This window comes from Mixophyes fleayi, chromosome 1, assembly GCF_038048845.1.
Source record: "Mixophyes fleayi isolate aMixFle1 chromosome 1, aMixFle1.hap1, whole genome shotgun sequence".
NCBI classification, from domain to species: Eukaryota; Metazoa; Chordata; class Amphibia; order Anura; family Limnodynastidae; genus Mixophyes; species Mixophyes fleayi.
In genome coordinates, this window is record NC_134402.1 from 359324218 (window position 1) to 359349666 (window position 25449).

Consider the following 25449-nt stretch of genomic DNA (forward strand, 5'->3'; position numbering starts at 1 on the left):
ACCTGAGACCAGATATTTTTGAAGGTCTGACAAGCAGTCTCCACAGCAGGAACTTGGGTGGGAGGGAGGGCAGGAAATTCCGGAAAAGACGGATGGTGACCGTGAACCACCAGCACTTTTGAAGATGACTCCTGAGATCCATCTTCAACGTCCGATGACGTCACGAACGCCCGATGAGAAGGAAGGCGTTCAGACTGAACCTTATCACACAGATCCGTAGATGAAGGATCCTGTGGAGGAGGACCTGGTGGAATATACGAATGCTGTCTTTTGAATGAAACCATTTGAGAGAGACAACGATGATGACATTCAGCTCCCCAAGATGTAACTTGAGAAGTGCGCCAGTCAATCTGGGGAGAATGACATTGAAGCCATGGAAGGCCTAAGACAATCGGACTTGTCGTAACAGGAAGAATTAAAAACGAAATCTCTTCATGGTGTAGCCCACCAATCTGAAGCGTTACTGGAGACGTACTCTGGGTGATGAGACCATTGTTGAGACGTGATCCATCCATAGCAGTCACAGTAATCGGTGTTTTCAAAGTAATCACTGGTAGGGACCATTGATTCACTAGGGATTTAGAAATGAAATTTCCTGCTGCTCCGGAATAAATCAATGCCTGTGACTCAAAGGATTTGGTAGCAAAGGAAATCGTAACATCAAAAGCGCAGGCTTTTAATTTCGTAGAAGATGGGGAGGACTCCAGGAACCCTAACCTTATCTCCCCAGTATTGGTTAGAGCCCGGCATTTCCTGGGACAAGAATTGAGCATATGCGTAGAATCGGCACAATAGATACAAAGTCTATTCTTTATTCTTCGGTCCCTCTCCTCTAAAGTTAATTTGGAGCGACCTATCTCCATGGGTATCACCGGAGATGAAGCTGGGTGAAATTGAGGATTTGAGAGAAGAGGTGTTTTAACCGAAGTTGTTTTCTCAGGTTCTCTTTCACGAAACCTCAGGTCTACACGATGGCAAAGAGAGATCAAATCTTCTAAAGAGGAGGGTAGTTCTTGTGAAGTCAGTGCGTTTTTAATTTTATCGGAAAGCCCCTGCCAGAAGGCGGCAATTAATGCTTCAGTGTTCCACTGAAGTTCAGAGGCTAAGATCCTAAATTGAATGACGTACTGGCCTACAGTATGAGATCCTTGTCGCAGACGGAGAATGCTGGATGCAGCGGAAATAACACGACCTGGTTCATCGAATACACTTCGGAACGTGGAAATAAATTCGGCACTATCCTGTAACAATGGATCGTTTCTTTCCCACAGAGGGGAAGCCCATGCGAGAGCTTGTCCAGAAAACAATGAAATAAGATAGGCCACTCTGGAACGATGGGTAGAAAAATTTTGAGGTTGGAGCTCAAAATGAACTGAGCATTGAGTAAGAAAACCCCTACAAGTTTTGGGGTCTCCATCGTATTTTGACGGAGTAGGCAGGTGAAGCGTGGAAGCCGTAAACACCTGGGATGGCACTGGGGAAACGGAGGAAGGCACAGGAGCATCAACAGTAGTTGTGGCATCTTGCACGGACGTTCTTTGGGAAGCTAACGCCTGGTAACACCGCAGTAAATGCCGTTGGCGAACTTCCTGTTGCTCAATACGGGTAACCAGATGCCGCAGCATCTCTTTGGCTGTAGGTTCCGTATCTGGGTCTGTCATGGCCTGATCTTACTGTCACGGGCACTAGGAGTCTTTACCCAGGGATCACCAGATGGTAGGCTTACCAGAGCAATGTAGATGGTAATCGAGTACTCTGGTAGCTAGGTGATCACGGAACATGAAATGATGGCCGATGAGATGCTCAGGAAAGTCTATGACTAGCAACACTGGTAATAATGAGGTAATAATACACAAGGAACTGTATGGACAAGGACACGTGAAGATAGTCAGTGGTCTGCGATAGCAAGTTGTACCACTGCTATAGAGAGGAGGAATGTCCAACAGAAACAAGGAGGTGATGAGAGTCAGCGGTCTGCGGGTAGCAAGTTGTACCGCTGTCTGAGTGAAGGAATGGAATCCAAGTGGAGGTATCCGGGTAGTCAGTGGTCTGCGGCAGCAAGTTGTACCACTGCTATGTGAGAGGATGATGGAACAGGTGATACCGGAAACAGGGATCAGTGGTCTGACATCAGCAAGTTGTACCACTGAATATATATGTGAGGAGGTGCACAGGGGAAGACTGCAACACAGGATATACACAGGCACCTTATACACGATCCACTGTAATATGCACAATATAGATATACATATAGATATAAATGACTGAGCAGGTCTGCAATCTAGAAAGTCTCTTGAAGTAGTCCAGCACAATTATAACACAGTCAATGATGGCAATAGACTCAGCGGATAGCAGACTCCAGAGAGAACCAAACACAGTCCAGCAAGATATGCAATACACAGCACAGTCAATGAGAAGTATGCATACCGTGGTTCAGCAGTAGCAGTCAGATGGGATAGCAGCGGTACCTGAGCGGCGGGAGGCCGCCTGGATAGGAAGTCCCTGGATAGGTGAGGCAGCGGTCTAGCAGGTGCAGCGCACAGGTGAGTAGACCAACAGGGACACGAATTCACAGGAGTCAGCAACACGTGGAACTGGACTCATAGGAGACCCAGGAGAATGGAGATGATCCAGCAGAGGGTAGTAGATGAGATACAAATCAAATGCTGACAGGAAGGTAGAGACCAGTGGAACACGTGAAGGCGTGGAGAGTGGATCAGCAGGAGATGGAGGATAGCGCTGACCACAGCAGCAGGACTCAGCGGCACACGGAGGTAACCAGTAGCAACCACAGGAACCAACAGCGATGGGAAACAGGAGTGCAGCGCAGGGCAGGAGCTGTTGATCACGAAGTGTAGCAGATGGTAATGAAAGCGGCAGGCTCGAGGAAGTCACAGCAAAGATGAGATGAGACTGTAGTGCACGGAGGCAGCGGATAGTAATCAGCTGGCAGTCACGAGGTTGAACACAGGCGAGTTGAAAGCAGGAGACTGTAGTGCACGGAGGTAGCGGATAGTATTCAGCTGGCAGTCACGATGATGAACACAGGCGAGTTGCAAGCAGGAGACAGTAGTGCACGGAGGCAGCGGATAGTAATCAGCTGGCAGTCACGATGTTGAACACAGGCGAGTTGCCAGCAGGAGACTGTAGTGCACGGAGGCAGCGGATAGTAATGAGCAAACAGTCACATAGATGTAAAATAACGTAGAAGTGGTTTAGAAGACTGTAGTGCACGGAGGCAGCGGATAGGAATCAGCAAACAGTCATGATGATACAGTTGATGGTAGAAGTGGTATGAAACCACAGTAGTAGAAGTGGTTTGGAAACCACAGGAATCAGCAGCGCTGAATACACGAGTAATACAGGAACACCTTCAGAGACTCATGAGGAATGAGACTCCAAGATCAGGCAACGTGGTGTTGACCACAGGTGCTTAATATAGGGAGTGTTGCCTGATCTGCCAATTGAGTTAAAGGGGTATACACTGAAGTATAGAAAAGGGCTGCGCATGCGCAGACCCTCAGGATGGTGGACGGCCACGGTTCCTAAATGTCCGGGAAGAGGCACTCACGGTCCGGTGAGTGACAGCCCTCTCTTCCACCCCACAGCCTGTGAAAGCTCTCTCTTCCACCCCACAGCCTGTGAAAGCCCTCTCTTCCACCCCACAGCCTGTGAAAGCCCTCTCTTCCACCCCACAGCCTGTGAAAGCCCTCTCTTCCACCCCACAGCCTGTGAAAGCCCTCTCTTCCACCCCACAGCCTGTGAAAGCCCTCTCTTCCACCCCACAGCCTGTGAAAGCCCTCTCTTCCACCCCACAGCCTGTGAAAGTCCTCTCTTCCACCCCACAGCCTGTGAAAGTCCTCTCTTCCACCCCACAGCCTGTGAAAGTCCTCTCTTCCACCCCACAGCCTGTGAAAGTCCTCTCTTCCACCTCACAGCCTGTGAAAGCCCTCTCTTCCACCCCACAGCCTGTGAAAGCCCTCTCTTCCACCCCACAGCATGTGTCACCTACCCACCCGACAGCCTGACAACAATGAGTAGTTAAGAGTTTATTAAGTCATTTATCAAGTCTACAAATCAGTGCATATAAACAATAACACAAAATAATGATGTGTAAAGGTAAATCACCTGGCGCTTCAATTAGTTGCTTGTAAACACTGAGGAAAGCTGCCTCTGCTTCTTTGCTTCTTTTACTGAGTGCAATGACCTGGAGGACAACCAAAATAGAACACACATTATACAATTACAGAGCATATATACACATTTTACAACTGTTTTTGTTATAATCAGAATGGGGCTCGCCGTAGCACTTAAAAAGGCAGTAGTTTCTAAACAAAAATAAAGTGCAGCTAAACACAGCCCTTTAAACCATTTACATTAATTCCATGCAGAAGATATCTGTTCTTGTATTAGTATATATTGGCTGAAATCAGTTTTACAATTGTCATTTCTGCTAACTGGGGACAGCATGTGGGTGATCCAATGCTGCACATGCAGAGTTAAGAAACTATTAATACTTTGCCTTTTAGGGAAAATAAAATTATCAGATGACATTTGCTGCAGCGGACATATCATTGTAATTTCCACAGTAGCTGTGTGGCTTATGAGGATGACACTGGACACTGAATCGTAAATGCCTTTGATCACACACACATACATGCACTCTTGGGGTATGACTTGCCATCCTCTAACAACACTACATAAATAAAGCCAGTTATATAACAGCTCATTCATATTCCTCAATTTCTAAGTATTTTGTAATATGCCCCTAGCAACCAGTGTGCGTCAACGCTCAATAATTTGTGTCTTGGTGGGTGCAAAACACACAGCCATTATACTCCAACACAAAATTTGTTTCACTGGAAATGGTTTCCTGCAGAAGGATGTTTTGCGAGGGATAAAAACAGCACTTATGATCAGCTATCCTGTTTTATATAGTCCTAAAGTGACATCTGACTTCAGTGCTATTGATTGTATACTGTGTTGATAAACTGTCTGCCCCAAATCCCGTGCTAATCTTCCCTCTCCCCCGTCTATTTATGCTCAGACAGCGGCTTTCCATCTGGGAGGAAGGGCAGCTAATATAATCATAAAGAATTTAATTAATTTGTTAGCTCGTAGATCTGGCACAGGATTTCCAAGAAAGCAGGAGCTGTGTGGAGGGGCACACTCAACACTTGCACAGAAAACAGCCAGAGTGGGAGGTTAGATCATTGGCAAATCAGACTAATAGACGCCATAGAAGAGGGAGGAAGAGTCTCAGCTGCTATCAGAAAAAGAGGCAGAGTATTGTTAATATAACAACGTTCAGTAGACATTTCATCCTAAATTCAGTTACTCGATAAGCAGTGCTGTTAAAAGGAGTAAGTGCATGTTATCTGAGCCTCTTTACTGCTAGACAGCATTGTCGTGTAACTAAATAAAATTAATGAAATGATGAAGAAACACATTACTTTACAATACTTCCTTTACTGATAAAGAGTACCTTATTCTAAATATGGATAACATGATATTTTTCAGATATGTACCCCCAACCAACTTTTGCAGAGAACCATCAGATCTTTCTTGGATAAAAGCAGCAGCAAAAAAAAAAAAAAAAAATAGAATACACCTAGCCTAAACATTAGGCCAGACATATAGCCCAAACATTAGGCCAGACACATACTATTTGCATTTAAAAACATTTGCCTTATACAACAGTGTTTTCACTTGCATTCAAGTGGTCATTCCACTGGCCTTAAGGGTGTTCTTAAAGCAATAATTTAGTAAAGCCATGTGTCAGTAGCATTCGGAGCCTGTGAATCTAACATATTATGTATGATACGGTCTTAATGAACCTTGAAGCACTACAATTCCTATCATCTCATAATCATCCCAGACCTGGAAACAGACAAGGTGGTGGAGTAGGCATTCTACTTTCTCCAAGTTGCAACTTGCAAGTCATGCCCTCTGAGCCCTCCCCCTCTCATTCTCTTTCTTTGAAGTCCACACTATCCGTTTATTTTATTCTCTCCACCTCCGTGTTGCTGTCATTTATCGCCCCCAGGTCCAGTTTCCCAATTTCTTGACAACTTTGCAGCCAGGCCCACTTATTTCCTATCCTTTGACCTGCCTATTCTAATACTAGGCGATTTCAACATTCCCATTGATAATCCCACTGTCTCTATCACTAAAGTTCTTTCACTTACTTCCTCCTTTGGTCTCTCCCAGTAGACCTCATCTCCACCCACTGTGATGGACACTCCCATGACATTGTCTTCTCCTGGTAATGCTCCATCTCTAGTTTCACCAACTTAGCATTCCCACTATCCGACTAAAACCTCCTTTCCTTCAGCCTCACCTTACTCCCCTCATTCTTTATAGGAAGATACACAATATTACTGGCAATATTTAGTATAACAATAAAGTATTTAGTGATGAAGAGATGGCAACACATTTGTTGCATCGTCAAGAGGCATATCAGTGTTTTTACTGTTCTGCTCTCCTTAGTCCCAACTTTTTGCATCACCCTTTAGCACATCTCTTATGTAAAAGAAATGAACACATTCTTCCAGTAATTCAAAATGATAAATGTTTCTCTTATAATCAGGTTGTGATAAAGATGAAAAACCTATAAGATTATGAGGGGGCAGCCAGCCACCTTTAGAATTCTGTGCATTAGGCCCATGTGGCCTTTCCACAATTCTAAGCCTGACAAGGTCTTAGATCTACAAAGCAGCTTGTAATAGCAGGCACAGATTGTGAGCATATTTAGTAGAAAAATATAAAACTGCTACGCAATTCTTCACAAAATTTTTCATGTTTCACCGTGTGGAATTTGGCTTTATGTTTTCCTCGACCAGACCACACAGCAGAATGCACTGGCGACCGTTGTTCCTGCTCTGTTCCATTTGTGAAATGCAAATTCAGAAATACAGTGGAGAACGGTATTCTATGTAACGCCAAAGCAAGAGTGGAACTCAACGATGTACATCGGTGGAATGTGGCACCTCTGCACAATGGACTCTTCATCATCATCATCATCATCTGCAGCTATTTATATAGCACAACCAATCCCACAGCGCTGTACAGAGAACTCACTCACATCAGTCCCTGCCCCGTTGGAGCTTACACTCTAAATTCCCTGATTATATACAGACACACACATATATATTTATATATATATACACATATTTATATTCTTTACCCATTGTAATATATATATATATATATATATATATATATATATATATATATATATATATATATATATATAAAAATATAATACACAAATCTCGAGAAAGCAATATTTATATAAGAAAGTATTTCTATTTTGAAACCTCAAGAAATTGTGCCAATATTTATTACAAGCTTATTCACCCTTTGTGCCTTGACTACTTATGACATTTTGTAGTGTAGAGAAAAAAAAAATAGTGCTGCCTAGCAGACTGGTAATACACACAGACTAACCTAGGAATATCCTCAAATCCCACAGAGAGAAGATACATGTATTTGAAAACAGGTTCTCCCTTGGACTCTCTTCTATTAACTTACTCAGCAAAACAATTACATGAACAAGTCTTATACATAGGAGAAATATTTAATCCTCCACAAAAAAATAAAAATAAGAGTAGTTTGCTTTTTACTACCCACCCCAATATAAATACAAAAATCATTGTTTATATAATCAGCGTTGATCTTGGAACAGAATTAAAATAAACTAATGGTTGTTTCTGGGATCCCTAAAACACGGAACAAAAACCAACTCTCTGGCAGAATATCCTTTTTGAAGCCTGCAGTGGCCTGAATTTAAATTGCTTGCCAATCAAACAAAATGCTATAAAAAGGCACTTGTAATTAGGGATGTGCACCGGCCACTTTTGGTGTCTCGTGTTTTGGGTTCGGATTTGCTTGATGTTTTGGGTTCGGATTTGTTTCGCAAAACACCTGTCGAAAGGTTTTGGTTCGGATTTAAGGTTTTGGATTCGGATTTATTTTGAAAAAAGCATAAAAAAGTTCCAAAATCAAGTTTTTGGGCTTATTTTCACTCCTACGCTATTAACCTCAATAACATTCAATAACAATCATTTCCACTAATTTCCTGTCTATTCTGAACACCCTCACAATATTGTTTTTAGTCCAAAACGTTTCACCGAGGTAGCTTTCTGGACTGCATAGTGGAGTGGTCCCGGTACCCAATTTGGTACCGGGGCCTCAATATATCACCCTCAACTGGTCTCAATTCCACCAAAAAAAGTATCTGGACTGCGTAGTGGAGTGGTCCCCACAATATAATAAAAAATCCCTCAACTGGTCTGAATTCCACCAAAAAAGTATCTGGACTGCGTAGTGGAGTGGTCCCCACAATATAATAATAAAACCCTCAACTGGTCTGAATTCCAGTGCACAGATGGCGGACACCGGATGGACGTCTAAAACCAACATAGCAATTAAGGGAGCAGTTCCTCTTTTTTGTGACTGCACAAACAATTAACGTAGTAATAGAAATGACAGTTATTCGAATCCCCAGGAGAGTCTAAGTGGGGTGAGCCACAGAGAGATTATTTCCCTCAGTTTCTCTAACAGGTTGTCAGTGTTGTGCCTCTTCTTAAAACCTGTGATACATAACTACACACACTCGGCAAAACTTTTACAAAATTATCTGCGGCACAGGAGAGTACCACTGGACTGTACTTTAATAGCAGTACCTATTATTTTTGGGTACAGCAACAGTGAATGATCGTAGTTAGACTTTTATATAGCAGTACAAGCTAGATTTTTTAAAATTTTGTAATATTTTTTTCCAATTATTTTTGGAATTTTTTTTATTATTTTTTTTTAAATTAATTTTTTATAAATTTTTTTATAAATTTAAATTTGTTTTTTTTAGAACTTTTGGATAACTTGGAAATAACAATGCCCTTAGCAGAACAGACCACAGGACACAGGAAATACAGAAAGAAAGATGGTAGCAATAGAAATGGCAGTTCCTCTTTTTTGGAACTGCACAAACAGTGATGAAAATAAAGGTGAGCTGGTGGCATGTCACAGTCCTCTTCAGAGGACAATCTCCTGACCAGCAGGTCTTTGCACCGCTGTAGACTTGTGTCCGCCGGAAACAGAGACACAACATACGCTTTAAACCGAGGATCGAGAACGGTGGCCAGAATGTATTCCTCTGACTTTAAAAGACTGACCACCCTCGGATCCTGGCAAAGCGTACGAAGGGCTTCATCCACAAGAGCTACATGCTTGGTGGAATCGCAATAGTGTACCAGCTCCTCCCTCACTTTCTCCAGCTGCTTCTGCAAAAGCCTGATCAGGGGAATCACCTGACTTAAGCTGGCAGTGTCGGAACTGACTTCTCGTGTGGCAAGTTCAAATGGCTGCAGAACCTTGCACAACACGGAAATCATTCTCCAGTGCGCTTGACTCAGGCACATCCCCACTCCTTTTCCTATGTCGTAGGTGGCTATGTAGGCTTGAATGGCCTTTTGATGCTCCTCCATCCTCTGCAGCATATAGAGGGTGGAGTTCTAGCACGTCACTACCTCTTGTTAATTTAGATTGCAAGGCTTGTAAATACTTTGAAGATAAAAAAAAGCAGGCTGCATAGACTGTAGAACTAGAAATTCAAATATACAAAGAAATGGACAAAGGCAGTTTGGTATCTGTCTGCATCAGATCCCCTCTCCACTAGGAGTAAAATAGAAAACTATTCAGCCGTTATATAATCTAGAATATAAATAGAAATTGAGAAAGGCAATTTGGTATCTGTCTGCATCATAATCAACATCCTCCTCAGCGCCAGCTACATCAATATCCTCCTCCCAGTGTACAACATTCACACCTTCATTAGCCAAATCTGTAACTGGACTGTGGGTGATCCTTCCAGCATATGCAGAGGGCATGCTGCAAATGGTGGAAGGAGCCACCTCTTCCCGTACAGTGATGGGAAGGTCAGGCTTCGCAACCACCAACACCCTTGGACTCGCCTTGGGGATTTGTGATAATTTCTCTTTAGAAGGCAGAGTTGTTTGCTGTGTTGTTGCTGACAGCATAACTCTCTTAAATTTTTTGTAGGGGGCGGGGAGGGGGGAGGAGGGCTTAGTTCCTTGGGTGAAGCTGAACCACTAGTCATGAACACGGGCCAGGGCCTAATACGTTCCTTGCCACTGCGTGTCGTAAATGGCATATTGGCAACTTTACGTTTCTCCTCAGATGATTTTAAGTTTCTCTTTTTGCTACTTTTACTGAACTTGGGATTTTACATGCCCTGTACTAGGAGATTGGGCATCGGGCTTGCCAGACGACGTTGATGGCATTTCATCGTCTATGTCATGACTAGTGGCAGCAGCTTCAGCATTAGGAGGAAGTGGGTCTTGATCTTTCCCTACTTTATCCTCCAAATTTTTGTTCTGCATTATATGTAGCACAAGAGAGTGTACCCCGAAGCCACACACACTCGGCAAAGCCTTTAAAAATTATATGCAGCACAGGAGAGTACCACTGGACTTATACTGCTGAATCAGTGAACTTTGTAATATAGCAGTACCAATGGACTTATACTGCAGGATTGTTTTGGGATATTTTTTTTTTTTTTTTATAATTACTTTTGTAATTTTTTTTATAACTTTTTTTGAATTTTTTTATAATTTGGGAATAATGGGGAAATAACAATGCCCTTAGAAGGACAGAGCACAGGACACAGCACCACTGGACTGAACAGGACACAGCACAGGACCCAGCAGCACCACTGAACTCAGAAGGACAGAGCACAGGACACAGCACCACTGGACTGAGCAGAACACAGAGCACAGCACAGAACTGAACAGCACGAGATATAGCAGGACAGAGGACCACCTAACACACCCTCCCTCTACCCTGATCAATGCCCGAGTGAAGATGGCAGCGACTAGCGGGGAATTTATAGGGTCCGAGTATCGCGAGATCCGACAGCGGGATTATGACTCAGAGCCTCGGTTTCAGTTTTGCAATTGGCGGGAATACACGGATCTGTCTCGGATCCGGCTCGGATCGGCAACGTTCGGGTGGGCTCGGATTTCAGAAATCCGAGTGCGCTCATCTCTACTTGTAATTCACAGTCCTCCTAAGCAGAGGTAAAATATATATATATATATATATATCAATGTAACTGAATGACTGTGGGCCACCTAGACCCAGATGCTTGATACTATTTAGTAACATACAAATGAAAATTGATGCAAAGCTGTCCGCTCTGCGTTTCCTACCTCTTCCATGCTTAATGTACGCATACACACATAATGGGAAACAGAGACATACACACAAAATGAGACACAAAGGGAACAAAGATCAGCTCTATCACTAAAGTAGTAAAATGTTTACCTAAATGTTTCATGTAATTAATTCTCAGTATAGTGAACAAAACCTGGAGTTCTCCTGTGTATATCTTCTATTTGCTCTGATCAGAAGCTCCTAAATAGACCTTACCCCAGAACATTCGTTTCAAGTGAATTAATTTATTGTATAGTGTCTCACTATTACGGAGTTATAACAGCTGACAGCAATGATGCATTGAGGCAAACAGCCCACTCAGTACGGCTTCTGTGCATTGGAGAAATATTTGTTTACAATGGATTACCACCAAGACTGTATGCAGGCCCTGTGCTACCATTAGGCAGCAGCCTAGGGCGCCGGGCTATGGGGTGGTGCCACTGAAGTTGGACACATTCATTGTAATGCTGTGCGGCGGTAGCAAACCACCAAGAGTCAGCAGTTTTAAGTAATCAGGGATTGATACATTTACCCCACAGACTGAAAAGCATTGACACAAAAAGTGTTTGTTTACAATCTAGTATCCTGTTATATAATCATTGTAATGATACACTTATAAAAAGTTATGTCAATTAACTGTATACTTATTTGTCATGATGGTATCAGTTGATATGATTCATGTGTGATTGAATAAAGTATATTTATATGATATGGTCACTGGTGATTTCTTTCTGCTGTGATTAGGCCTGTGTCAGTAAAATCACAGTGGTAAATAATGTTACCACAGACTTCCATTATTTATTCTTGAAGGATGTCACACCTACAATTTTTTTTTTAAAAATGTGATGACTGTTCCTACAGACACTGATAAAACATAATAATGGAAACTATATGTCACACATCGAAGTCCAGCAGTTGATTTTCAAACCCGCTGTCCGGCATACTCACTCTATTCGTCCCTCTGCTCCAGGGGCAGAACCTTGTGCCATAATAATAATACTTTGCACAACAGAGGGTGCATGGCCCTTTTAGAGCTCTGAACCTGTGACTATGTGTTCTGTCCTGAGATCCACCCTGCTCTTCAGCTCACCTATTTAAACCTACTCAGTGCACAGGCCTGTGTCAGAGTATTAGGCTCCATATTTTCACTCCAACATTCCTGTGCAACTTGTGACCGATTCCTGTGTATCCTGACCTGGACTGTTCCTAACTATTCTTCTGCCTGACGTTTGGTACTGTGTATTCCCGATTGCTGCTGGCCCGGCTTGTTCTGACAAATCTTCGGTTTCCTGATTTGGCATTCTGAAGTCCGTTGTGCACCTGGTAAAAACTGGTGGTTCGTTAAGAGTCCGTGCCTCTGTTACTGCCAGCTCTAATCCTGGTAGTGAAAGTGAATCCACTATCTGCTAGAATTGTGACCGTAAACTCTGGCCATAGATTTCGTTGGTAAATTGTCTCCCCAAGGCCTGCTGCAGCACCTTGTCAGCAGGGTAGAAAAGCAAGAAGCTAATCAGGATCAGCTGATACTTTCTACATGGTCTTTCCTGTCATGTGGACATATTTCAGACTTCCCTGGGTACTCAGCCACCTGCGCCAGTACAAACACCTACGGTTGTAGACGAAAGTGAATCCACTATCTGCTAGAATTGTGACTCTATAGATATGATGAAAACAATAGTGAAACAATTACATGGCAGTGTATTCATTATTGTTAAAGCGGTGATTGGTATCTGCTACATGCATGTCACATTGCTACAAAAATGCCCAATATTTAGAGTATTGATCTGCTGCTGTGGAAAGCCATAGCTGAAAGCAGTGTGACACTACCCTTTGTATAGGTTAGGTCTCAAGCACATGGGAGCTTCTCTACACTTTCTGCACTATAAGTAGGATTCAGTGAACCATAAAGAAACTTCCGACAGTCCACATAAGCGTTCACAGTGATTGTTCAACGAACGTTGATGCAGCATGTCCTACTGTCGTGTATCCATGTGCTTCCAGCATTCACTCTGAATGTTAGTATGTACTATCAGCAAATTCTTCATAACATTCAATGAACCTTATTTTCAGAGCATTTGGGAAGGACAGAAACTGCAGCTGCCCAAGGCTTTCACCATTCTGGGCAGGGTGGCTGTGGGTATAGATCTTGGTGTCGTGGTGGTAGTGTCAAATATTCATCCCGGGAGTCTCCAAACCCTGTCTTTCATTTCTTTGTTTCACTGCTTGTTCTAGCAGTAGTGCTTGGAACTGTAATTGTCAATGATACCTAAAATCACCCTTTTATGTTACTATCATTGCCAGTCTATGCATTGTGGGGCAGCGGTCGTAGTAAAATAAAAAGGGTCTGGAAACTACTATTAAAAACTAACAGACAGCTCTCTATGCTCTGCAGCTATAGTGAAGATAAGTACTTTTTATGGCCACTTCTACCTCACAAGCTGCATGGTTTCAATAAGAAAACCACTGCTTTAAATCAAAAGATCATTTCATTGTTTGAAACCACCTCTGATTTCAATGGATGGAAGTCCTGCAAATTGATTAGATAAAATTGCAGAGTTCACTTTCCATTGGCTCTCCACTCAACCACGGAGGCGCTACCAACATTGCATTTATGTGCAAAATTTGCTCTGAACCGCAGCAACCAATTTTACAGCTAAATACAAAGTTAGTAAATGAACTAGTGGTGACAACCATTTTCAGAATTTAGTTTATTTATTCACAAGGAACCACATTGTGCCCTAGTTATTTCCTTAGTTCTGACCACAGCTCCATGCTGCTTCCCCGCTGCCCTCTGTCACAAGCAGTCGGACAGGTAGGTCAAAGGACACTCCCATGACCGCACTGCAGCAAATCTGTTGCAAGGGGCTCAGCTCCAGAGGAGCAGTTTGTTTGTCTTTCTGTAACTCTAATGCAGGTAGCGGTCTAGCTCTTTACCCACTGTAGCTGCAGTTAATGTCAATTGGGTCAGTTTTCTGCTTGATTTCTAAAACTGTTCCGGTTCCGACAATGCCTGGATAACGATTATTCTCTGTAGGACAGAAGCACTTTTACATAAAATTATAATTCAAGTACTATTGATTTAAAATTATTAGAAAATAATCATGCATATCCAACAAAACAAGAGTTAAAAATAAGCAAAGTGCCATTTAAAAAACTGTCAATTTAGCTAGTTCAGTCAGATTGGAGCAGTCACAAAAGTAAACGTGGCCTTTAAATTAAAGCATATTTTCCTCAATTGGGAAGTGTCCAGTGTATCTATTCTCTGCATGGGTTGTTCTGTTAATGCAATAAAATTGTGTGACCAAGCAGCAGTAAGGAAGGAAGAATCTGGGCCTAAAGCGACTAAGAAATATCTTAGGTAAGCAATATTTTGAGCAAAATGTAAAAGAAGAAAGAATAAAGGAAGCTTCTTTCCAGATTTGCTTGTAATTGCAAATAATTAATTGAATCCAATACAGTGCCCAAAACACACACAGGTAAAATTCTCTCACAGAGCACACTTCAGAATGTTCCCAGTGACAAATAGCACAGCCATTTAAATGACCCTTTCTGAAAATATATTTACTAATCCTTACTGGAGCCTTCTCAGAACATAATATTAAACATGGATATTCTAGAGTCCATCTCTTTACTATATTTTAATTGAAATATGGTACTTGTTAATTATATGGACAACACCATTGTAACTTCTCAACGCTGCCACAATACCCTCCATTATTTCAAATCTCACGATGCCTGGCTTTCAGCTTTGCTGACCATATTACAGTGTATCGGATTACATTTGTCTTTGTCTTTTTTATTACTGACTTTCCACAACTATTATGGTCAAACCGATCAACGGTTTCTAATCATAGCATTTTAAAATCTATTGTGAAGCTCCGTGCATAGCCAAATTGCACTGTAATATGATCATCCGCTCCCAAATCGCCCAGTGCATGGTTTACCTGATAACTTATCCCCTCACTTGAACCAGGCAGCAGGAAACTCTTCACGGGGGAGAGCTGTAGAGATAACAGTGGCATCACCCATATCATTAACAAGTACCAAAATCACTTTGTGGAAAAATGACATCTTGCGGACCATATGTTTAGGTCCCTTCTTGCCGAACAAATCAAGAATAGACGTCCAAAGGATGCTTTTTTTATGTGACGTATCTAAATATATGTGCCAACAATATGACAGTAACATTCATATAATAAAGTGAAAAATACTATCCAAATAAAATCAAAATATACCCCGTTCAGAAGTATATTTTAAAGTGCACCAGTGGCGCAGCCATTCTGTGTGTTTAATACAGTTTATCATTGAAATCACAGTGATGTCACTGGTTACTACAGTCTCAATAATATCCCTTGGTGCAATCAGGAAGCATGTTTGGCGATGCCTCTGCCCCCAGAGAATGGATAGTTTGCATGAATATTTTTTCGGTAAACAAAATGGCTTCCTTAACTGTGTGTCGCGACACATGCACTTTGCCTAGATCTGCATGTCGAAACAGAACGGTTAGTCATAGAACGCTCTGTATCTTACAAGAGAGCTTAAAATCTTTCAACGTATACAAATTTCCTGGAAGATTTTTCTGTAACAATGGTATTAAGAGAGAGAGTCAACTGATAAGATATACAAGAGAGTTGCAAATTACATATTTATAAATGCATGGATCATTTCCTCTTTATTTTTCACAATACTGCTCATAGACTCAAGGTGAGAAAATGCAGCTTAGCTTTAGCAATTCACATTGATAAATTACATTTTAGCTCTGGATCTTTTTCATGGCTGGTGACTTTCCAGCAAAGCAATTATCACAGCTGAATGCATAACACCCTAATTAATTACTATTGTCAGGCCAGCCTCTCTGCAATGATCATACTTTCTTGTAAAGCTTGCGTTTCAAATATTTCTTTGTGAAGTATTATCCCAATTGACCAGTAAAAGTGTTAAGCTATCCTCCCTTTAATCACATGTAAAGGATATTTCTGTGAAGAGATGGATGTAATTAGAGCAAGTGTTTCCTCTTTAAAAGTAAACAATTAAATAGGCCTTTTTAAATGGTGTCCTTGCTAAAATAGCTAGGAAAAGAATTGTCTTCCTCAAAACAATGCCACCTGAAGCATGGGATCTTTCACAGAAACAGTAAGGGCAATTAATACACATTGTCCCCCAGCCAATTAGTTCAAATGTAGATAGGGTCAGGTCCAGGCTGTCTAATTTGTTCTTAAAGTGTCCATATTTCATAAGTGACTTGAAGATGTTGATTTGAAACAATGTGCACAATCGCATTACAATTCGTACTTTAATGTTTTAAATATAATATAATATATATATATATTTTTTGTTTTGTTATGACTCGACGGGCTCTCTGTCAGAGTAACTAGATAGATAGATAGGTAGATAGATAGTTAGGGATAGGTAGGTAGTTTGGTAGGTATTAGATAGCTACTTGGGTGTTTAGATAGGTAGTTAGTTTAGTTTTTAGATAGATTAGGTAGATTAGTTTAGGTAGATCAGATTAGCTAGATACCTTAGATAAGTCTTAGATAGGGTCAGTTAGGTCTGTTCTCTGTCAGAATCTGCCCTCAATCAGGCTGTCATTTCTATGTAATGCCTCACCTGGCCGGCCTGTTTCTCTGAGCTCACTCACCTGGCTCCTCATTATCCCCTACAGCCCATTGGTTCTGCTCTCCTTAAATAGCCGGCTAATCCTCTGCAGGATTGCCGGTAATTCATTTACCATAGTGTTCTGCTCCCTTATGTATTCCCTGTTACCTGTTCCTGTTTCCTGCCGGCTTGTGGTATCCCCGTGTACCAGACCGTTTCCGTTCCTGTCTACTCTTCATTGGATTTCTCTGTGTACCAACTCGGCTCTGATTTGACTCTTCTCCTGTGTGGATTTCCCGTGTACCAGACCTGATTCGGTTCCTGACTATTCTACTATCTACTCACCAGTTCCAGTCAGCTATCTCCTGGACCCTGGTAAAGTCGTGCTTCCAGGAATGGCTCCGGCGTGATCTGCAGCTCCTCTGCTTATCCTACCTGTATTCGGAGATGCAGCCCCTGCAGCATCACTGCGCTCAGATGTCAACAATCTTCCTCTGGCTAAGGATTCAACCTTGCCACAGGTCCTTTTGACTGTTACATATATCACTGTGTGTCTGTAATTGAAGTTACCCCTGGCAACTGCCTAAGAACTGTTTCCCCTAAAGCTCCGTACTCTCACCGGTACTGTGGGTTGCCGTTACCCCTGGCAACCGCCCAAGAACGGTTTTCCTCAAATCTCCGGACTCTCACCGGTACTGTGGGTTGTAGTTATCCCTGGCAACTGCCTGCGTTCAGTTTCATCATCTTTACCTATCTCTGCAATTTCCGTTTCTTTCTGGACAAGCACCAGTGCAGAGGTTGCTGTATATCAGGGGACTTCTCTATCAACTGTTCCTTAGTTATTCCAGTGGCCACTGGTGATATATCAGTCTTGACACCATCCACTCGATGTCTCTCCTGGCTCTCTCCTGCACTTCCTACTCTACGGCCTCGGTATCTCTATTCCTGGGTTCTCCCGAGCCAGTGCAAATCTCATGACCCTCTGTCTGCAGCCAAGACTGTCTCCACCACTAGGGGCAACAGCGAACACCAGACGTTCGGAGCAGACTCCGGGTTTTGCAGTACTGGCTGAGGGGTTCCTAATATATATATATATATATATATATATATATATATATATATATATATATATATATATTTATATTATATAAATGCTTAGTGGCGTCTGTCTGTGTGTATGTGGGGAAAAAAAAACAAGTTGCAGCGCCACCTGCTGGGCAGAGTTATACACTGACCTACTAAATTCTTAGCGTGTGTGGGAAAAAAAATTCAAAAAGGGCTGAAATTTGGTAGGGCTCAAACTCATTTTCGTGAGGTAATTTTACCTCATGAACACACATGTGTAGAGGCGTGCGTTAGTGTGTGTGTGTGTGTAAAAAACTATTTTCTCAGAAAGGGCTCATCCAATTGACCTGAAATTTGGTATACTGACATTATTTGACAAAAAAATTAGAATAGTCAAGTCAGTTAACTTCCATCATCCCCCCTTCCCCCCGTGGGAGGGGTAGTAAAGGCTAAATTTACGAGTTGAGGGGTCAAACTCATTTTCGTGAGGTAATTTTACCTCATGAACACACATTAAAAAGGGCGCTTGCGTCGGGAAGTAACGATCTTCCCCTGAGGAGGCCTGGGCTAGGCCCAAATGCATGACAAGAACCTTTTTAAGACCTTAAGTATCTTGATTTGACTAGAATGCATGAGTATCATGCACGGGTTAACTTGTGTATATATGTATATATATATATATATATATATATTTTTTTTTTAATATATATATTATACACACACACAAACACATATACACACACGCACAACTTTTTATTTAAAATTTTTGTACAAAAATGTGAAAGCAAGGAATAAGGTTGATTCCCTCTCCACTCCTCCCCTATCCAGTATGACAAGAGCTCCTGCCCCACCATACGTGCCAACATTCCCTACTGGAAATCCAATCAGCCTAAATGCTCGGATCCATCAAAACCAGTCATTTAGAATGAGACAATGCATCCGGGACTGTCCTTTGAAAACGGTTGACAGGTATGGTTTTGCCTATTGAGAACATGAGCAGATAAGGAATAGAGAAGAAATGGGAAGCAATAGAAATGGGAAGCAATAGAAATGGGAAGCATTAGAAATTTCCATAAACGGTAAATCACATACTACCCAATAAATGGCTGTGACATGACCAAACTGCATCCCATGTCGATGCAAACCACTCATCTGATACAGTAAACCTATTCCGGCTTTCCGATGAGACACAACCCTTTCAAGGACAGAGAATTGGAACTGTCCTCTCAAAATATGGACAGAATAATAGCCATAACATTTTAGCATCCAGCATTTGCAGCATAAGACACTGGGTACTTTTGGTGGGGGGGACTTATGATCTGCAAAATTTAACATTTTAATTATAATTTGTTCATATGGGAAAAGAAAAACAAGAATAGAAATTAATAGAAATTATAGATAACATCCCACACAGTCCCACATATTTAGGTCTATGCAAAATGTGTTCACTGTTACTAGTTGTGTAACTAGCCATTGTCTCCATGCAGCCTCAGTACAGCTGCAAGCACAACACTGGAAGGTCTTATTGGAATTGTTTTACGGGGTGCCCTGAGGTGAGCGCTTGCTTCAGGAAACTAGAGATTGATAATATGGGCAAGGAGATAATAGCCATCACATGTAAAGATCTATATAAGGAATATGTCAATAAAAAGAGCTTTACTAAAACAACACGCCATCAAAACAGTCATAGAACTTTAGTAATAAGCTTAAGTTTATTTTTTATTTTGTGATCGTTTTCTACTAATGGTTTGGCCTCTTCTGCTGTACCATTGTTAAATTATATAATAAAATTTGTGCTTGTGTTTGGAGAGTGCAGAGGATCCCTGTCATAGATATATATATACACACACATATATATATATATATATATATATATATATATATATATATATATATATATATATATATATATATATATATATATATATATATATATATATCTATCTATCTATCTATCTATCTATATATATATATATATATATATATATATATATATATATATATATATATATATATATATAAAAAACATATTGAAGGAAGGCAGACGCCCGTAAGGAGGCAATGCACTGTCAGCGTGAATGGACTTCTTGCACTGATCTTCTCCACTATTGTATTGAGCGCCGCTGTTTATTGTGCAAAATTTTCCATATATACATTTTTCTTTTATTATTGCAAGTTTTTTTTCTATTCTTGCTGAAGGAAACTTTTAAAAGTGATGTAAAAATATGTAACGTCTTGTGTGTTTTAATTTGATAAATGCTACTGTGTCTCTGTGTTTGGATATTTACTCCACCCCAGCTTTTATTTAGTTTTCACCAGCATGCATTTAACATTTACAAAAGATACATGTGTTTATTTTTACTTTGTCCACAACAGGCAGCCTGTTAATTACAGATGACAAAGATGACTCAAGAAGACATTGCTAAGATGAGGTTATAATATCATATTAAACAAAAAGGTACCGTACTGAGAACATGCTGAATATATTCATGTCAAGAACAAAACAATATCACATCAGCATAGCAAACAAGGCAGATTTGCTAAATTGCACATTGACTCCCAGGCCACAGAATAGTGGTTACTAAGATGCAAAAAACACCCAAAGAGATTAATAAAAATGTAACATATTTAATGCCATAGCTGAAGAAGAAAAAACAGCATTGGCTCTTATAAACTATGACGTAGTGACTCGTCTCTAACCTTCTGTAGTATCCTACAGTGATGGGGTAGCTCTTCCTGTCCCCAACCCTCTCACTGAGATAGAACATTTTAGTTGGAAAGACTAAGATCACATTACTATTCAGCTTCAATATCCACTCATGAGTGAACATTTCTAACTCCTAATTAAATACCATTTGCATCCACAATGTCAGGGAGTAATGAGTTCTGCCAAATGCTCAGTGCTTTGATTCATTTTCTACCTCACTGGTTTAGAAAGAAGGACCAAATAGCTAAAAAGAGACCAGTATGAATGGATACAGGTAAATTAAATGAATAGCTCAGTCATTAAATTGATCTACCAGGCTATCTACAGGCATATATATTTTTTAAATTCCTATGCCTTCATCCAAAGAGTACTTTGGTGGGGTCCCCTACCATTTCCTATATTGGGCAGTGTTTGCCCAATCCGCCAAGTTCCCCCGACGCCCCAATGCTCCTACACTGCTCTGTTTACTGCCCGAAGCAAGGATAGTTGTTGTCAATGCCCTTCCTGTGAACTTCCTGGTGTATCGAAAGACTGGGTAACGAGCATCTGCAACATTCTGCCTATTTGACTAAGGACACAGGGAGTAGTATATAACTAACATTGGAGCATTTGGGGACTTGTTTGGTCTAGAAAACAGTAAAGTTTCCTCCACATTCAAGATTCTAAGTTGCAGTGTAATCATACCTGATTACATAATTTGAAAAAAAAAATAAAAAAAATCGCTATATCTGCAGCCCACAAATCATCAGTGGTTCAGTGATTAGCACTTCTGCCTAACTGCGCTGAGGTCATGAGTTCAATTCCCGACCAGGGGCTTATTGGTGTGGAGTTTGTATGTTCTCCCCATGTTTGCGTGGGATCCCTCCAGGTTTTTGGTATTTTAGGCGATTTAAAATACAATGTAAAGCATTGACCAGATAATATTTATGTGGCACTTAACCCCATATCTATCAAACTTGTCTTCCTATAGATTGTAGGCTTGTCTCTAAGCTTACCACTGCCTGTTTGTAAATACTCTTCCATGATCTTATTTTATTACTGTATTCCCAGTTGTAAAGTACTTCAGAGAATGCATGTTCTATATAAATAATTAGAAAGATCTCCAGGGTGCATAAGCAATAAATGACCATAACACCGTATGTTCTGCAGATATACTGAATGTGTTTCATAAAGCAGATGTCACTTCGGTTTCTTTTTTGGCCTTTATAACACCAGAGCCTCGTCACCCTCTTCCTCCTCAATCTGTTTAGATTTGTGTAATCCGACTCATCCATCCACCTCTATAAAATCTTGACCTTCTCAAGCGTCCAAACTAGCAATGCCATTGCATTGGACTTAACTTCAATGCTTCCAAGTTGACCTGGCATACCCTGTTGACTATGCTAAAGATCACACAATTAAGACTGGCAAGTTATTTTTCTGTGTACACCCCAGAGATTTTTCTTGTTACCTCCCAAGCTACGCAGACCATTGTACCCGCTCTTAGATAATTATGGATTTATTTTTGCACTGAAAGTGCTTTTTCTAAACTGATGATGTGAAATATGAGCTAATCTTTTACACATAATGGGCCATATTCATTAAGGCACGCAAAATGAACACTGTGTAAACTGTGCATACGCATGGTCCTATTCAACAAGGAATAGTTGTAAAGATACGTTTGTTGAGGAATACTAGTCTAGGTCTGCTCTGTTCTAACAGACAATACACTGCAGAATACATACAATAAATATGTGGAATATAAAGTCTCAAAACAAAAATAAATATCAATAAATGTAATTTGTTAATATTATGGTTATTGACAAAATATATATATATTTTACCATCAAATACATTTCTTAGGATGTTATCAATGTCTACTGTACATAAAATTCATTTTTGCAATACCAATCTTGGTTTCTGATCGGTTATGAAGAGATTTCTTGACCTAGGAATTAGTATGTACCTATGAAATGGTTTTTAAGTTGTCCATTGATGAAGCTGCATAGCATAAGATATATATAAGAAATATATCCTCTTCTTACACACACGCAAAGCATAATTAAAATGGATTAAAAAGTAGGCATTTAAAAATGTCACTATTTTGCCCCTAGTTTGTGGATATCAAAGTCATGAGGTTTTGTGCTCTACAAAGTGATAACATGAAGGCTCTATCACACCATAACTCAACAGTCTATACAAAAGACTAATGTTTGATCACTAGATGTGCCAGTAATGTGTGTAAAGAGATCACCAGCCAATCAGGAGTTATTGCTGGTTGTATGAACGAGGACTAAAAAGAAGACAAAAAGGGGAAAACCATTTCCAAATAGGGTAAAACTTTCAGGGTCCCCAGAGTCCATAAGAAGGGAAAGTTTCACAGTTTTAAAATTATACTAAAATTAAAGCGTAAATTATTTCATTTTCATAAGATTTGTCTTAAAATGACACAGGTATCTTTATACACATTTCTGTGTTTTACATATTAAGTGGAATTATACTAACTAGCAAAATTTAAACAAGAACTCCACATTAACACACATGTTTAGCCAATATACCCCTACCCAAGATAACTGAACTGTAGGGATACTATGCCAGGAAACTCTGTAGTTGAGGGACAACTGATGGAGCTGCCATGCTTCTTGTTTCCATGTCAACTGGCATAAGGAAAGGTACAAATAGTCTTGTGTTAGCTTGTAGCAAAGCACTTCGATTTCTGGGCAACTTTGCACAGGATGCAGCAATCACAAGCAGTTAAATGTAAATACGCATTGGCTTGTCTTCTTTTGTAAATACTAGGTTTTATAGAAGCTCTATCTTGCCCGAGGGAAGCAGGATAGAGATATGACAAGGTGCTGATAGTAGTGGTCAGGTTTTCTTCACCAGAAAATCTTTATGTCAAAAAAATTGAATATTTAATTATTAGGCAGTGAATTAAATGGTTTCCAAATCCCAGATCTGGCAGTCAAAAGTTAATCAGATTTCTATGGTAAAAAAAAAAACCCTATGAATTAAAGTTGACTTTGTCAACCTAGCTGTATAAGACTTCTACAATATGAATGCGTTATGTTCTTGAGACTCGAAAATAATGTTTATGTGTCTGTCAGACTGGAAGTATACAATATATATATATATATAGTGGTCTGGTACACAGTGGTATGCCATTCTGCCACTTCTCCTACTGATTCAAATTCCATTCACCTACATTTTTCATACCACCACTTCTAAATTACACACACATACACTGAGTAGCCAATTTATTTGGTACACATTTTTAGTACTGGGAAGGGCCCCCTTTGCCCCCAGAACAGAGATTCTAGTCTGTTAACATAATAGCATCATGTAGCTGCTGCGGGTTTGTCGGCTGCACATTCATGCCGCGAATATTCTGTTCCATCACATCCTAAAGGTGCTCTATTGGAATGAGATCAGGTGACTGTAGGGGACATTGGAGTACACTGAATTCATTATCATGTTCGTGGAACCAGCTGAGATGATGTGTGCTGTGTGGCATGGCGCATTATCATGCTGGATGTAGCCATTAGAAGATGGGTAGACTGTGTCCACAAAAGGGTGCACAAGTCAGCAACAATACTAAGATAAGCACTGGTGTCTAAACAATGCTCAATTAGTATTAAAGGACCTAATGTGTGTTAAGAATACATTCCACACACCATTAAACCACCACCACCACAAGCCTGCACTATTTGACAAAGTAGCCTGGACCCATGTTTACATCAAATTCTGAAACTCCCATCTGCATGAAGCAGCAGACATCATAATTCGTCAGACCAGGCATCCAATTTTGGTGACCTGGAGTCTACTGTAGTATCAGTTAACTGTTCTTACGTAACAGGAATGGACCACAGTGGTCTTCGGCTGCTGTAGCAATATCCACATGAAGGTTAGACGTGTTCTGTGTTAAAATATGGTCTTCTGCATACTACTCATGGTTATTTCAGCTATTGTCAACTTCCTGTCAATGTGAACCAGTCTGGCATTCTCCAATGATCTCTCTCATTAACAAGGCATTTTTGCCCATAGAACTGCCACTCACTGGATGTTTATCTGTCGACTCTAGAAACTGTTGTGATTGAAAATCCCAGGAGTTCAGCAGTTTCTTAGATTCTCAAACCCCCATGTCTGGCACCAATAATAATTCCATGGTCAAAGTCACAGATTACATTTCTTTCCCATTCTGGAATTTGGTTTGAACAACAACTGAACTTCTTGACCTTGTCTGTATGCTTTTATGCATTGAATTGCTGTCACATGATTGGCTGAGTAGATATTTGCAATAATGAGCAGCTGTACAGATTTACCTAATAAATTGGCCACCGAGTGTATACAAACATGTACAGATTATATAATCATTGCGGTATCATTTCCAAAGGCTCCTCTTTCCATGTGTGACTTGTACAGATGCTCAGGCTCGGTTTTCGGAAAAACCGAGAACCCCCGGACATCGGAAATCCGAGTACCGAGCCGAGCCGGCTCTGTACTTTTGCACACCCTCTGAACTGAAAACGAGGCAAAACGTCATTGTTGCGTTATCGGATCTCATGCTTTTTAGATTCTATAAGTACCACCCTCTCCACGGAGATCCTGTGCCATTTCACAGAGAGACACAGAAGAGGTAGCAGGGTTCTTGGCAGTCTCCAGTGCAGTTGGACAGCATCATTAATGAAAGTTAAAGAGAAGGTTTGGCAGTGTTCTTAAAAGTCTCCAGTGACATTCTACAGAGTTATAGCTCACCCAGAAACAGGGGAGGTGACAGTGTTCAGTGCTGAAATGGAAATAGGGCTGGCAATGTTCTTAAAAGTCTAAAGTCACATTGTACTGTGTCATCAAAATGGATTCCCATC

General features: G+C 40.8%; 1 protein-coding gene across 1 annotated transcript in view; it reads right to left on the reverse strand.

The window, feature by feature from the left end:
* Positions 1 to 25449, reverse strand: part of CUX2 (cut like homeobox 2) — a 294270-nt gene that overhangs the window by 88687 nt on the left and 180134 nt on the right. The window contains exon 4 of the mRNA XM_075178474.1: positions 4129 to 4207. Within this exon, the coding sequence (XP_075034575.1) occupies positions 4129 to 4207 (79 nt within the window). The remainder of the gene's footprint in view (positions 1 to 4128; positions 4208 to 25449) is intronic.